Genomic DNA, 14,311 nt, shown 5'->3' with positions numbered 1-14,311 from the left:
GAGTGTTCAAGGTAAATAACAACAACAACAAACTACATTTGTCTGGCGCCTTTCATGTCAGGAAGACGTCCTAAGGCACTGGACAGTCAGGGATCCTCACCCGAGCCGGTGGTTGGGATCTGGAGGGCTGGGAGGGAATAGGGGTAGGAGGGTGACCGAAGGCACGGTCGAAGAGGAGGGTCTTGAGACCGGTTTTGGAGGAGAAGAAATAACCTCATTGAGAGGGGCGTAGAAGTTCTGAAATGGCACAATGACATAGGAGAGATTCTGACTGAACCTGGAAACGAGAGAATAGTGAATTAAAAACCTAAACCTTTTAACAGTATTGTGAATGGCTGTGTGTGTGCGTGTGTGTGTGTGTGCGGAGTGTGTACATGTGAGTTTTTCCAGTGCAGAAGTAGGCAAATGGATGATAGGCAGCATTTTGGGAGTTAATTGTGAAATTAAATTCCAGTTGTTTGCCAACTGTTCAGTATCACCAGTTTTATCTTAATTTTGCTAATAATATAAACGCAGCACTCTGTTTTAGTAATAATTGTAAAATTGCGTCTTCCTGCATTGTCTCGGTTCCTGTGTCTAATGTAACCTTATGGTTGTTATATCTTGATTGTATATTGTATGGCTTTCGTGAGAGAGTATTTTCACCCCAGTCTTCATACTTCACTTGCCAAAGAATTCTGACTTCTCAGGGGAAAGTGGGCGAGAGGATTTGGTATGTTATTGAAATAGTAGCAGTGAAAGGAAAGTGAGGCCTCTTAATTTTACTTTATGCAATGGTTTTCTCTCCTTATCTTAACACTAGTTTTCTTTGTATAAAGGCCTCTTTTTTGTGGGATTATTGGTTTGAGCATTATTGGGACGTCCTCCCGACATGAAAGGCGCTATACAAATGTAATTTTGTATTCTATTATTGATGTCTGAAGAAATGATAGTGGCTTGACAGCTATCTTGTAATGATGTGAGATGATACAAATTGGTATTTGCTTCTATAGACCTATTGTACAAATGCCAAATCATAGCTCATCCCTCTTTACATCGGATATCGGTCTAATTGCTTTGCTTTGTACCGTCTCTAGCACTTGAGCTTCTGTGTCACTTAAGGAGATCTGAATTTAACTGATTTGGATATATAATATATAAGTCAGTGCCTGATCGGAGAGGGAAAAAAATAAGAAGAATTTAGTCACACAATCTACGACTGTTTGTGGGACGCTGCTGTGCGCGTTTCGCCCACAAAATATACAGTCAATTCACTTTACAGTATATTCTGTGAAGCGCTTTGAGTCGTCTCGACAATAAATTCACAGAAATAATATTCTACAGTAAACCTCGTAGAAGTTTTATTAGTTGGGACCGAACATTTAATATGACTTATGAGTTACGTGAAACTCGTGTAAGTCGTATCATATATGACTTGTGGAAACGTATGTATAAGTCGGGTCTTATATGACTTACAAGTAGCAAATACACAAGTACTGAACTGGCTGATGACATTAAGGCAAAGTTTTCTGTCCCATGCTGAACCCATGCATATTAAAGCTATTGTAGCCCATTCTTTCCACGTACAGAACTGCACCCCATGTGCAGGAAACATGTGCTGTCCAATGAATGGCACAACCAACCAGGTTTCAAGACAGAACTCTTTTATTAGATATAAACGCTTAAAAAGAACTACAGTATTAACACTGCAACTGAATTATTAATCACTTTTTTTTAAGGAAAAGTTAAGTCAGACATAAACCCTCAATTGACTCTGCCTGATCTCCGGCAATCAAAGTCTGTGGTTTCAAATGAAATTGGGAAACAATGTCCTTTTTCATTTCAGGATTTGCCGGGCAAAGTTGGAGAATCAACTGATAGGTCACTAATTTGCCTTTAGTTGGTGACATCTGCACTGCCTTATGTCATGATGTCTGGTCAAATCCTTGTCTTCCGTACTTGTTCCCCGTTCTGTACTGTTTTGTTTTAGTCTTTCGGCATCGCTGCCGGTAAGTGTGCGAGACGGGTCGGGACTTAGCTTCCCGCAATGGTCTCACTCAGAGCTCTGCATCTGCTGCTTCAAGACTGGTCAGTGTCCATGAGTTGAAGGGTCTCCACACAATCAGACATTCTTCACCCCCTCCACGTGATGACCTGATGCTCTATCTTCTCTCATCCACCCCACCCCCGACCCCTCACCCCCCCCGCTGCCGTGCGCGATGACATTGATGTTACACCTCGAGACACAAGGCACGGAGAGTGTCAGGTTGCGAATGTGCGGGGTTTCGTTCGAGTTAAGGCACGGGAAGCAAAGTTTTGACCCGACATCTGATAAGTTTGCTAGCGGCAAGTGCAGTCGCGGCGTGATTGTGAATACGACTGGTGCAGACAAATTTTAGTGGATTTAATACGAAATTCAACGGGATCTGGGCAGACATACGACTTAAGCGATTATATGATTTATACAGATCATGCTTGTCCGAGTGCAAGTTGTTGTTGTTGTCTTACTGTATTGACTTGCAACCTTTGGGGCTAATGGACGGTTAATCTCTTTCTGTTCAGTGGTGTTGACCCCGAGAGGAATCGGGGGATCTGCCTTGGGGCACATAAAAAGGAGCTGTCTGTTTTCAGCGAAACCGTGGGTCATGTCTCTCACAGACAAAGGATGCTTTTCCATTTCTTCCCTTTCAGAAATCAAACGGTCTTTTCCTTTCGCGAGAGGTTTCCTTCTGCTCAACCGTCGCCCGGTTCAGAAGTTAACGCCAAAGAATGTCATCCACAGGTTTTAGTTCAACACCGAAGGCGAAAGGTGCTCGTGTTTAAATTGAACTGATGTTTGTCAACGCAGTTCCACTTTGTTAGTAAATGCACATCTTTAGACCAGCTTCTTATAAGGTTTAGACTGAACAGTCATCTCTTGAGAGCTGGCCCCTTCAGCTGATTCTCATATGTTTGTCTTGGCAGCTGCAGTGTCTGTTTGGCTGACACTCATTCTGGGACGTTAAACTGGTGAAACACAGAGCTCTTGATCCTTTTCAGAATCGAATTCTATTTAAAGTTAGACGTTTTCGACCTTGGATCTTGAGCACCTGCAATTGTCATTGGAAGGATAATATTCTTTGCAAACCAGCGCTATGAAAATGGCTATTGCATTTCGAGGAAAGAATGGAGGGAAATAACAGGACCTGAAGCACATCATCATCATCATCATCATCACTGCTTATATTCTGTGTTTTATTTGTTTTAGTAATAATGATACTATGAGTGTATATAACAAAGTCGTTAAATGTCCGCATCACCATGAAACTCTAGCTGCATTTTGTTTGGTTTTCAACGGGGTGTTGATCTTCACATATATGTTTTGGCAAGTTTACTTCTGGCACTCTGATTGCCGCTAGTCTGTGACACGATTGTTTTGCAAGATTTTCTTTTAACAAAGAGAAAATAGATAATTTAAAGCAGTTGGATAATCCAGCTGGATGAGTCTGCGAGTTAAAGTGAATTACAAGGGCAAGTTTCCATAGGACGCTAAGAGTAGTCTATCTCAATTTAACCTGCAAGATTCAGTCTGGCATTAAACTGCTGTAGGAATTGGTGTGTTGTGTGAGATTTACAATGAAATTGAAACTCAGTGCTCGGGAAAAAGCTGTTATAGTCAGACTTATTTAATTGGTACCGAATGAAATATAGTCAACGTGAAAATAAAGTATGTAGAAACGCAAGCATGCAAATTCACAACAATAATTTACATCACACAGCATCTTTCAAGAGATGGGGAAACATTTTAGTGAGATTCCTCAAGACCGAGTGGGAGTGCAAGTGGCAGGAAACCCCCCTGAGTGGATCTTCACGCAGGATTCGAAAGCAGAGAGAGGAGGGAGAGAAAAATGGAAGGTTTTCGGAAGAGAGTTCTAGAGGACGGGGGCAAAGTGGCTGAATGCTTGCCACCGATGGTAGGACGGAGTGAATGGAGGGCAAGAGGCATGACGGAGGTGGCTGTGTGGGAGGGAGCGGTTAGGGGAGTCAGGTTCCAGGAGATCACTGAGATACTTTCAACTCTTGGTTTAGTCCTAACCAGCACACTATTACTGGTTGGAGCAGTCTTGTCCTAACGCTACAAACCATAAAGAACCACAGAAACGCAGACGGATTGATCGTCACAGCCCACACGTACCCTGCGATGCCGTGAGTCAGGATCCTTCCAACGTGTGAAGCTACTATATAAACGTAAATTGATATTTTGTTGTGATGATTCGTTATTCGTTTTCACTTTCCCTTCAGGCTGGCCTTATCCGCACAGATCAAGACGAATATTTTATCGAGCCTTTAGAAAAGGGCAAACAAGAGGAGGAAAAGGAAAGAGGTCGAGTTCACATAGTTTATCGCAGGTCAACTTTGCAGCGCTCAATTCCTGAAGCAGTTCATGACTTCCATCATACAGGTGGGTATCCAATATAGAACTTGGAATGCTTCTAAGTATTGGTCAGGACTTCCTCCTGACGCGAAAGGCGCTATACAAATGTAACTCATTGGTATTTTGATGTTGTAAAGAAGGACCTCGTTAGAAGCCGCTTCACTAGAGCGAGAGTTTGCTTTAACAGGGGTTCCCTATAGACCCAGATTACTGGTTGTGCAGTACATGTCCCACACGACCTACTCACCTTCCCACAGAGCGTACGGAAAGCCACCCAGTCAGCCGCGACTGCTACAACAATTGTTTTGAGACCCGCCAGGCCTGTCCGGCCGGCCTCCTGTGCGCATGTTCATGAAAGCAGACCAGCCCGCGTAGTCAGCTGGAGGCGACGTGAGCGATGATCCGATGACCAGGACGTGGGATTATTAGCCTTTTTTTTTTCTCTCTCCGTGGGCCCATTCTAACATGGATCTGAGGCACCGAGTTACAAAGGAGTCTCTCTCTCTCTCTCTGTACGTCAGCAAATAAACAGCAGGCATTCTGAACTTACTCGAATCAAAGGAGTTGTTGGCTTGAAGTAGTTAAAAATAGCTACAGATCTGGGGATGTGAGTTGGCTTCCTGCGCGCTAAAACATGACCACCATTACTTCCAGTGTACAGCAAGCATGTGTAACGCATAGTAACTAACATCAGCCCCTGCTTAACAACTAATAATTCTGCCAATTTTCATGTTTCGTTATGCACTGGGCCTGAGAAACTGGACTCAGACGACTGTGTTATAAGTGGGGTTGGATGCTATTGGGAGGAAGAGGACTGTATGTACAGACCGGTGGTGAGAGAACAAGAGGACATGGATTTAGAACTGTAAAGGGCAATTTCAGGACAGACAAATTCAGGAAGTAATTAATGATTGAACAAGTTGCCAAGAAGGATTGTAGAGGTCAGGACACTTGATTCATTAAAAAAACAGCTATGGGAGTACAATGGGTAGGGTGTTCTGGAAAGATGAGATGGGCCAAGGGGCCTTCTTTATCCAAACCAATCCCGTGATCTTGTGATGACTTCTGATTAGTCACAGTGGATAATAATTATTATTATTATTATTGGTCACAATGGAGCTGCACGATTTGGAGCCTTGCTGCGTCTAACCTTCAGGATTGTGACACCAGCACTTTTCGAATGTCACCGTTAACTTTCCTAGCCCGGTGCAACGTTTGTGTAATGGAATTCGAATCTCCCGACAGCAACGGATTATTTCTACTGCTCGCTCATCGAGTCAGTAACAGCAAGGCACGGGGTTAAGAGAGTCACAAGAAAAATTAAAAGGAGGATGGAAAAAAAAAATCATTTATTTACAGAAGAGCGTGGTTTGAATGTGGAATTCTCTGCAAACAATAGTTGAAACAAAACTCAGCAACTATTTTGCAAGTTGCTTAATTTTGCAAGGTCTCTCAGGGGCTCATTTAGTTGTTTCTTTGGGCTATTCTATTGACCCGACTATTCCCACTCCTGAAGTGAGCGAGCTTGTCAAACCCTGTGTCAAACAGGTCCTCCACTGGCTGAATCACACTCAGCTAACACCAACTGTTCAAGATAGCAACTGAGCAAATGACATTTCGTTTAAATAGTGAGAAATCTGCAATTGTGTAATATATGTTAGGTTTAATCAACAGCATCCTCTCACCAAAAGTCCGTTCAGAGTCCTCTCACAGATCCAAGCATTGAATATTTATTTGTTGGTCCAACTGTAAGGAGTGCAGCTTAAAACTGAAATGATATCTTCCAACCTGCTGTGTGAATGAATATCTGTGGTTGTCTGAGAGGGTGTAGAAACTTTAACCTTCGGTGCTTTTCTCCCTCTTTATCCGGCATTATTTGGTTACTTGTTTTGATCAAAAGGTAATGCATCTAACAATGGTCACTTTAAAAGATTTTGTTTCTACTGATTGGGGGTGGGAGGGTGAGGGGTGGAGGGAGAAGGAGTGAAACAGGGGAGGAAGTAGTCTTGCTAACCTTAAACATGGAGTCCTGTAGCATATTGGTTAAATCACTCGCCTCGCAAGCGAGAGGTCCTGGGTTCGATTCCAGGGCAGGGCGAAATGTTAGGAAAGTTTCCTTACTCCACACGCCTCTGTTTACCTAACAGTAAGTAGGAAGCCGGTTGTTAGTCAATTGGCGGATCGCTTTTCCGGAGGTAACAATCCGTTCCAAATAAAATAAAATAATAATTTGGTCACTCAATCCATGACTGTTTGTGGGACGCTGCTGTGCGCAAGTGGCTGCTGTGTTTCGCCCACAAAATGTACAGTCAATTCACTTTACAGTGTATTCTGTGAAGTGCTTTGGAGACGTCGCAATGATGTGATAAGGCGCTATATCAAGTGCACCGATTATTTTCATTTATTATTATGGCATTGGTCGAACAACGACATCGAGGTGATAAGTGTCACGGGCCTGATGTATGTAAATGCTAATTCCAATGAGAAATGGACCAGAACTATGGTCTGAGAACTGTGACTTCAAGTCTACGAGAAACCAGAAGAAGACCAATGCTCAGCCTTAGCAAACTGCTTGACGCGGGCAGTCATGGAGTTTAGAAGTACTGCCAGCATTAGGGGCTGTAGTCAAATGAAGATGTGGGTCAAGATCATGTCCCAGGTCAATGCTACCAGTCCACTCTTACCCAATGGACCCAACCTAAAGGTGAAGAGGGCATTTCAGGATCTCAAGAGGAGAGCAAAGGTAAGATCCACAGAACATTTTGTTCTTTAATTGCATTCTACATTTCAAATAAATGCACGTGATTGCATCAACCTCCCAGATATAGGGCCGAGCACAAGGCAGAAACCTATCACGCGGCTTTGTTTCTCATCGTAGGAAAGTTATGCACAACAGGAAGGAATGTACGGGGCCAGGAGAAGGGGAAGAGCTGGAGCTGACGGTGAAGGAGGAGCTGATAGAAGGGGGCTCCTCTAGTAACCACCGCTGGGCTGGAATGATGTGGAATACAAACCCGCCAGATAGAGGAAGGTAACGATTTGCTGACCATCAGCTTTCTGTAGCACGTGGAAAATACATTGTGTGGTTTTTGTCTCAGTAGGAGAAGTATGCATTTCGCCCACAAAATATACAGTCAATTCACAGTGTATCCTGTGGAGTGCCTTGAGGCGTCTCGAAGACGATATCAAATGCAAGGATTATTATTATCTCAGAGGGTGAGGTAAATGATGGGACTGCACGTGGTGAACACAAGCACAGCAGAGGGTGAGGAGGACATATAAGGTACAATAAGGCGCATCGAGGAAGGGTTTCTCGAACTGCAGGAGCATTGTGGTACTGACTGGTTGGAGCTGTAAGTGGATGAGATGTCGGCCTTCACCTATTCCACCCACCCCTTTACCATGAATGGATCGTCAGGGATATCAAGGTCTGTCTGTTTCACAAAGCTTTCAAATGCACAGAGTCGGTCTGGTTAACGTTCAAGGAGAAATCCTGGGGTTGGGAGCTAAAAATAGGAAAGACACATCATAGCACACTGATGACAGTCACGCTGTTAACTTTGTAAATATGTACATATTGTGAAACACTTTGATTAAAATAATTTGTGTCACCCATTCTTATCCTGAGTCTTTCCTCTATTATTACGTAGTCCACGGATATAAATTGTACAATGTTCCTGCACATCCATTAATTAACACAAGCTGTAGTGCACACAGTTATAAAGAACTGTTTTTTTTAATATGTTTTGATATGTTTTAAAATATATTATTTTAACTGTTTTTATATGCGAGTGACTATTTATTAATTATATAATGATGTGGTCACTCAATCCATAGCTGTTTGTGGGGCACTGCTGTGCGTAATTGGCTGCCGCATTTCGCGACAAAATACACACAGTCACTACACCTTGCAGTGTATTCTGTGAAGCGCTTTGAGACGTCAAAGCTATCAAGTGCAAGGATGTTATTATTATGTTTCCCGAATTCCTCTCAAAATGACACGAGCTTTAAGAAAATCCTCCAGAAATGTGTAAGTTTAAAGGCTTTTCCGTGGGATCGCTCTTCAGAACCCAAAACCCTTCATTCCTGATCCAATCTTCTCTGCTGCACCTTTTCTAACCTTCCTATGATGGAGTGTTTAAACCTGTACACAATAGTCTGAAATGTCATGTGCAGTTTGAATATCACTTTTACACTTTTGTATTTCACGCTTCTAGATATCAATGAAAGTGTCTGTGTGCCTTTATAATGACTTGAAAGAAGAGGAAGCGAGACTTTTAGACTTTTAAAAAGTGGAAGGGCAATTTGACAAATCTACAAACAATGTTTTAAATAAATATGTTTTAAATATCATGCGTTTCAAATAAAATCAAAGAGGTAATACTCAACCTGTACAAATCAATGGTTTCGCCCACAAAATATACAGTCAATTCATTTTACCTTTGAGACGTCTCGAAGACGTGGTGAGGCGCTATATCAAGGACAAGAATTATCAATATTATTAAGCTTGAGTTAGAGTATCAGATGTCAAGGCTATGGAGATGATACAGAGGAGATTCATTAGGTTAGAGGTTTTAGTTATGAGGAGAGACTAGAGAAATGGCTGTTTTCATTAGAATAAAAAAGAGCTGATAGAGGTGGTTTTTTTACTAAGGTAAATCCATTCTTACTCTAGTTTTGAAGTCATCCCTTTGTTTTTTATTGGAATAGTTAGCTTATAGGAGATAGAACACAACATTAATAACAATAATATTAATAATAATAATCCTTACATCTTTCATGTCGAGAGGACGTCCAAAAGCGCTGCATATATTGTAAAGTGCAGCGACTGTATTTTGTGGGTGAAGGCGGCAACCAAATTTAATCACAGCAATGTCTCGGAGAAGCAGCAATGAAGTGAATGACCAATTTAATTTGGGGGATTGTTGGTGACGACGCTGGGAGAAACTCCCTTCTCTTTTCGAATTGAGCCGTGGTAACTTTCACATCCACCTGAACAGCCAGTTGGTACCTTGGTTTAAAGTCTTAATCCTCAGGAGGGCATCGCTGACAACCATGTAATACACCCCAGCACTGCATTGGAGTGTCATATTAGATTATATGAGTTCCAAGTCCTGATGTGGGGTGTGAATCCAGGACCTTAAGACTCAAAGGCAACTGACACAACAGGAAAATGAGCTGAAAAATCTACTATTGTGCTAAATTTCTATAATTCTAGGAGCACTGAATGCTACTTCCATCGTAGATGCATTAAATTAGTTCACAATTCAAAAATCCTACGTTGGTCATTCCCCATGGCTGTCTTTGATACATTGCTCTACACAAACTGTATGATGCATTTGCTTACAAAATCTTACAAAATCACGACGCACTACAGTAAATCCTGTGAAGTTCTTTGAAATTTGCTCTTGAAATGAAAGGGGCTACATCATCAAATGTAAGAATTTTCTTTTCCTTTTCCATTTGTCTCATCGCCTGGCATGCAAGAGGCCTGGGTTCGATTCCCGGCAGGGCAAAACCTTGGGCAAGTTTCCTTACTCCACACGCCTGATAATAATCCCTCAAGAAAAAAAACAACAATAAATCGGTCATTTCAATCCACAACTGTTTGTGGGGACGCCGCTGTGCACAATTGGCTGCCGCGTTTCGCCCACAAACTATAGTCAATTCATTTTACAATATATTCTGTGAAGCGCTTTGAGGCATCTGGAAGACGTGAAAAGCGCTATATCAGATGCAAGGATTATTATTTTAACATCTTCGTTTAAATGAAAAACAAGTTTTGTTATAATACTGTCTGGAAGGGTTAATATGATGGGCACCGGTTTTATAACTAAACAGATGTGGAAAAACACATAGTTTTTCTGCTGTGTGCGCAGTAAAGTGTCATGGGAGTGAATAGGACAGTGAATGGTCTTGTTAGTAAAGCAGCTGGTTCTAGAATTCCTTAGCTTTTCTGAAGAGTTTACTACGTGGTGTCACTGGATGCTTTGCATAAAGTTTAGGTCAGTGCAAGGGTCTTTGGCTTTCTCACAGACCCACGTTTAGTCTATTTCCTGTGGGGAAAAGAGTAGAGAATTATTATTTTTTTTCAAAAATGCTTGTCTAACACTGCAGGTAGAAAAGCTAGACTGGAAAATCAAGTTCGGGTTTGCCTTTAAAATATTATGCACTTAAACTTTCTCTGTAAAGAGTTGTGAGAAAAGAAGAAAATACATTATTTGACGAGGAAATGCCTAAAATGCCAGGTTTTGTGAAATAAGTGTTTGCTAAATAAACATTTTAGTGAATATAGGGGGCAAAAATTCTGTAGCTCACAGGGAATTATCTATGTATACAGCTTGCTGGTGCCTACCATCCACCACAAACGCTCAAACCCAAGTTTGTCGGTGTCGAAAGACCAAATAGTGACTATACTCTTGGGTGGGGGGCAAGAGAGGTCTCTGTGGCGGACGTGGAAAGGCAGACCAGTTACTGGGGGCAGGAAGCCATCCCACTCAGGTCCTGTTATCCCTGCAAGGCAGAACTCTTAACAGGTAGGGTGGTCCTAGCTGGACAAGAAGAGGGAAAGCTTACCAGACAGCAATATCAATGGCAAGCTATGTGGTTTTAGCTGGTTAGACTCCAGCAATTACCCCAACGCGCACTGTGGGGTCCCCAAGCCTTGGCTCTCACCAGCCTGCACCTAAATACTTTCCGGGACTAGGTAAGCAGGATGAGTGCCTCCAGGGAGAGAGAGTGCGCATTCTATTCCAATAATCTATCTCTGGGATTTCCATGTGTAGGCGGGATGCGTGGAATGCTCAGCTTGGTTCGGATAACCTTAAACACGGTGATGGGTTTCCACATGTGTCAGACATCTGGTTGACGAAAACAAAATCCTCACTTTTGATGACCGCCTACAGCTCCCCATCCCCCCCATAAGTCACCCCAGCTCGGGATACCAGTCAGCTCTCTGAGCTCCGTGAGACATCCTCCCGACATGAAAGACGCCATAGAAATTCTTGTTGTTGGCCTTGCCTCAAAGTAGTGATTTGTAGAAATAGTTTCTTACGGAAGCTGCGAGTTTGGAGAGAGAGAAACATGCGCGAGATTGTCAAGACCTATGGGCTATTATTCACACTGTTATAATAAATGTTAACGGTGCAGAAAAGTCTCCTTCCTAAAACTCCTCCATATCTGTAGGTTTATTACTCACCAACAATAGAATGTGAATCTGTCTAAGCAAAAAGACTTCTGTGTAGAGGAAGATTTGATAAGACATCTGGGCGCATAAATCACTTACGACCATGGCAACAAGGTTTATGGGTGAAAGCTGAAAAGCCGATGTTTATTTTAAAGGAACATGTTCCCCTTTGTACTCGCTGTCCAATCTTCTGAGGTGGTCTCTTTCCAGCAGACAGTAACACGCTGGCACCAACACGTAGCAGCTGTAAATCAGCAGTGCTCTTACAGCAGCTTAAAGCAAAACTAGTCAACTAACGCTGGTTTGCACAAACTCTTTAACGACGGTGAATTTAAGATTTTTACAAATGAATTTTGGCTGAAGTTTTACGCAGATTTTAGCACAGTTTGTGATATTCTCCGGGATGCTACCCCATGTGAAAGGCACGATATAAATGACATGGGACGTCCTCCTGACGTGAAAGGCGCTATACAAATATAATTTGATGTTGTATTCTCTAAATTCCATTATTATCTCTAGAAATGTTTTGCCCCAAATTTTTCCCCTATCTTTCTTAAAAAAAAAGCTCCCTCTGCTCAATGCTTGACTGTTCACCATGTGAATTCAAGTGAAGAGATTTTTATGACTTTGAAGGAAAGGGCTGTTTGTTTCATTGCATGAGCCATATCTTCACACAGTTTTCCTTCAAAACTATCAAACAGATTTTGGCGACGACAGGAGAACATTCAGTAGTCATGGTTCATGTAGGAATCAATGATGTTGCAAAGAGTAGGTTTTGTGCCCTGCACAGAGATTTCTGGCAATTAAAAGATAGATTGAGGTGTAGGATCTCAAGGGTTGTCATCTCAGGATTGCTCCTCGTGTCACTTGCCAGTCAGTATATTAACACTAATATAATAATAATCCTTGAATTTGATATAGGGCCTTATCATGCCTTCACGACATCTCAAAGCGCTTCACAGAATATACTGTAAAGTGAATTGACTGTACACTTTGTGGGCGAAATGCAGCAGCCAATTGCGCACGGCAGCGTCCCACAAACAGTCGTGGATTGAGTGACCAATTTATTATTTTTTTTAAAGGAATTATTACCCCCGGAAAAATTTAGATTCTTAGGACATTGAGATCATTTTTGGAGCAGGAATGACCTACAGGGAATAGATGGAACAAAGCTGGCACCAATCTCGCTGGGAAAATACCTGGGCTGTAACAGAGAATTTAAACGAATATTGCATGGTGGTGGGAACACACATGTTGCAATCCTGAAGGAGAGAAGAGACTAGGGACGTGTAAAACAAACAAATACTCTTAATGTAATGATTGGTAGAGCAGAGAGAAGGTGAGCAGAATTTAAATACCCAACAACAACAACAAATTGCATTTGTATAATGCCCTTCACGTCAGGAGGATGTCCCAAGGTGCAGGGCAGTCAGGGATCTGCATCCCGGCTGGTGGTTGGGATCAGGAAGGGTAGAGAGTAGGGGTAGGAGGGTGACCGAAGGCATGGTCGAAGAAGAGGGTCTTGAGATGGGTCTTGAAAGAGGCGAGGGAGGGGGCGAAGCGGAGGGACTGTGGGATGGAGTTTCATAGGGTGGGGACAGAGAGGCTGAAAGCCCACCCGCCAATGGTGGGGCGGGCGAAGCGGGGGAAGTGAAGCAGGCAGAACCCGCTGAGCGGAAGGAGCGAGCAGGCTTATACAGAGTTAGTAGGTCATGGAGGTAGAGAGGAACAAGGCCGTGGAGGGCTTTGACGGTGAGGATCAGGATCTTCAACTGTATCCTCTGTGTGATAGGACGCCAATGGAGCTGGGCAAGGATGGGGGTGATAGGGTCGTGGAGCCTGGTGCGGGAGAGGACATGGACTGCAGAGTATTGGATGATCTGCAGCCTATGGAGGGAGGAGTTGGGGAGGCCGACAAGCAGGGAGTTTGCGTAGTTGAGCCTGGATGGGATGAATGCGTGGATGAGAGTCTCAGCAGCCTGTGGGTGAGAGACAGCGACTGAGCTGGGCAATGTTGCGGAGGTGGGGACGGCACAGGAAGGGTCGTGGGGGAAGCACTGGGCATAGTGCTCATGAGCTTCATTTGTATGTTAGAAAAGAGCCCAATCTAATAGGGTTTGAGAGAGGGGGGGGAAAAAAAGGAAAGATTGAGAGAGGACTGCAAGGGAAAGAAGGGAGATCGCGGGAAAAAAAGGCAATGAAAAATGATCTTGGAGGTGGCAGTGACGACACACAGCGGTTTCAGCCGTCGGTTGAGGCGGGAGATTTTGAAGCTGCTCTTCTTCACGCCAAGTCCAAGGAACCTGTCCATTGCCTCAATAGATTCATATTCCACTTCATTATTCGAACGAATTCACTAGAAATATTCAGCAGATGTGTCTTCATTCTATTGAATGAATATGAGAGGCTCGAGAATTGAGTGCAAGCGAGAACAGCGCACTAAAGATACTGTGTTTGTCGGCAGGGTTTGATTTTGGTGGAGCTGGCAACCTGGGCGACATGTACACGCACATTGACAAACAGCTGAACGAAACTCAAAGGCGACGCAGGCATGCAAAGGAAGAGGACTATAACATCGAGGTGCTTTTGGGAGTAGATGATTCTGTGGTGCGGTTCCATGGCAAAGAACATGTCCAGAACTACCTCTTGACCCTCATGAATATAGTAAGTGTCTAAGTTTATAACAATCCATCATAATCATAATCCTTGCATTCGATATAACGCCTTATCAC

General features: G+C 43.0%; 1 protein-coding gene across 2 annotated transcripts in view; it reads left to right on the top strand.

The window, feature by feature from the left end:
• adamts3 (ADAM metallopeptidase with thrombospondin type 1 motif, 3) overlaps nucleotides 1-14,311 on the top strand; it is a 50,700-nt gene that overhangs the window by 10,650 nt on the left and 25,739 nt on the right. For both annotated transcript variants that reach the window (XM_007898979.2, XM_007898981.2), the window contains exons 4-5: nucleotides 4,261-4,420; nucleotides 14,044-14,243. In XM_007898979.2, coding sequence (XP_007897170.2) covers nucleotides 4,261-4,420; nucleotides 14,044-14,243 — 360 coding nt within the window. The remainder of the gene's footprint in view (nucleotides 1-4,260; nucleotides 4,421-14,043; nucleotides 14,244-14,311) is intronic.

This window comes from Callorhinchus milii, unplaced genomic scaffold (assembly GCF_018977255.1).
Source record: "Callorhinchus milii isolate IMCB2004 unplaced genomic scaffold, IMCB_Cmil_1.0 Scaffold1, whole genome shotgun sequence".
Taxonomy (NCBI): Eukaryota; Metazoa; Chordata; class Chondrichthyes; order Chimaeriformes; family Callorhinchidae; genus Callorhinchus; species Callorhinchus milii.
Note: the sequence above shows the minus strand (reverse complement) of the source record. Positions and strands in the feature narration are given on the sequence as shown.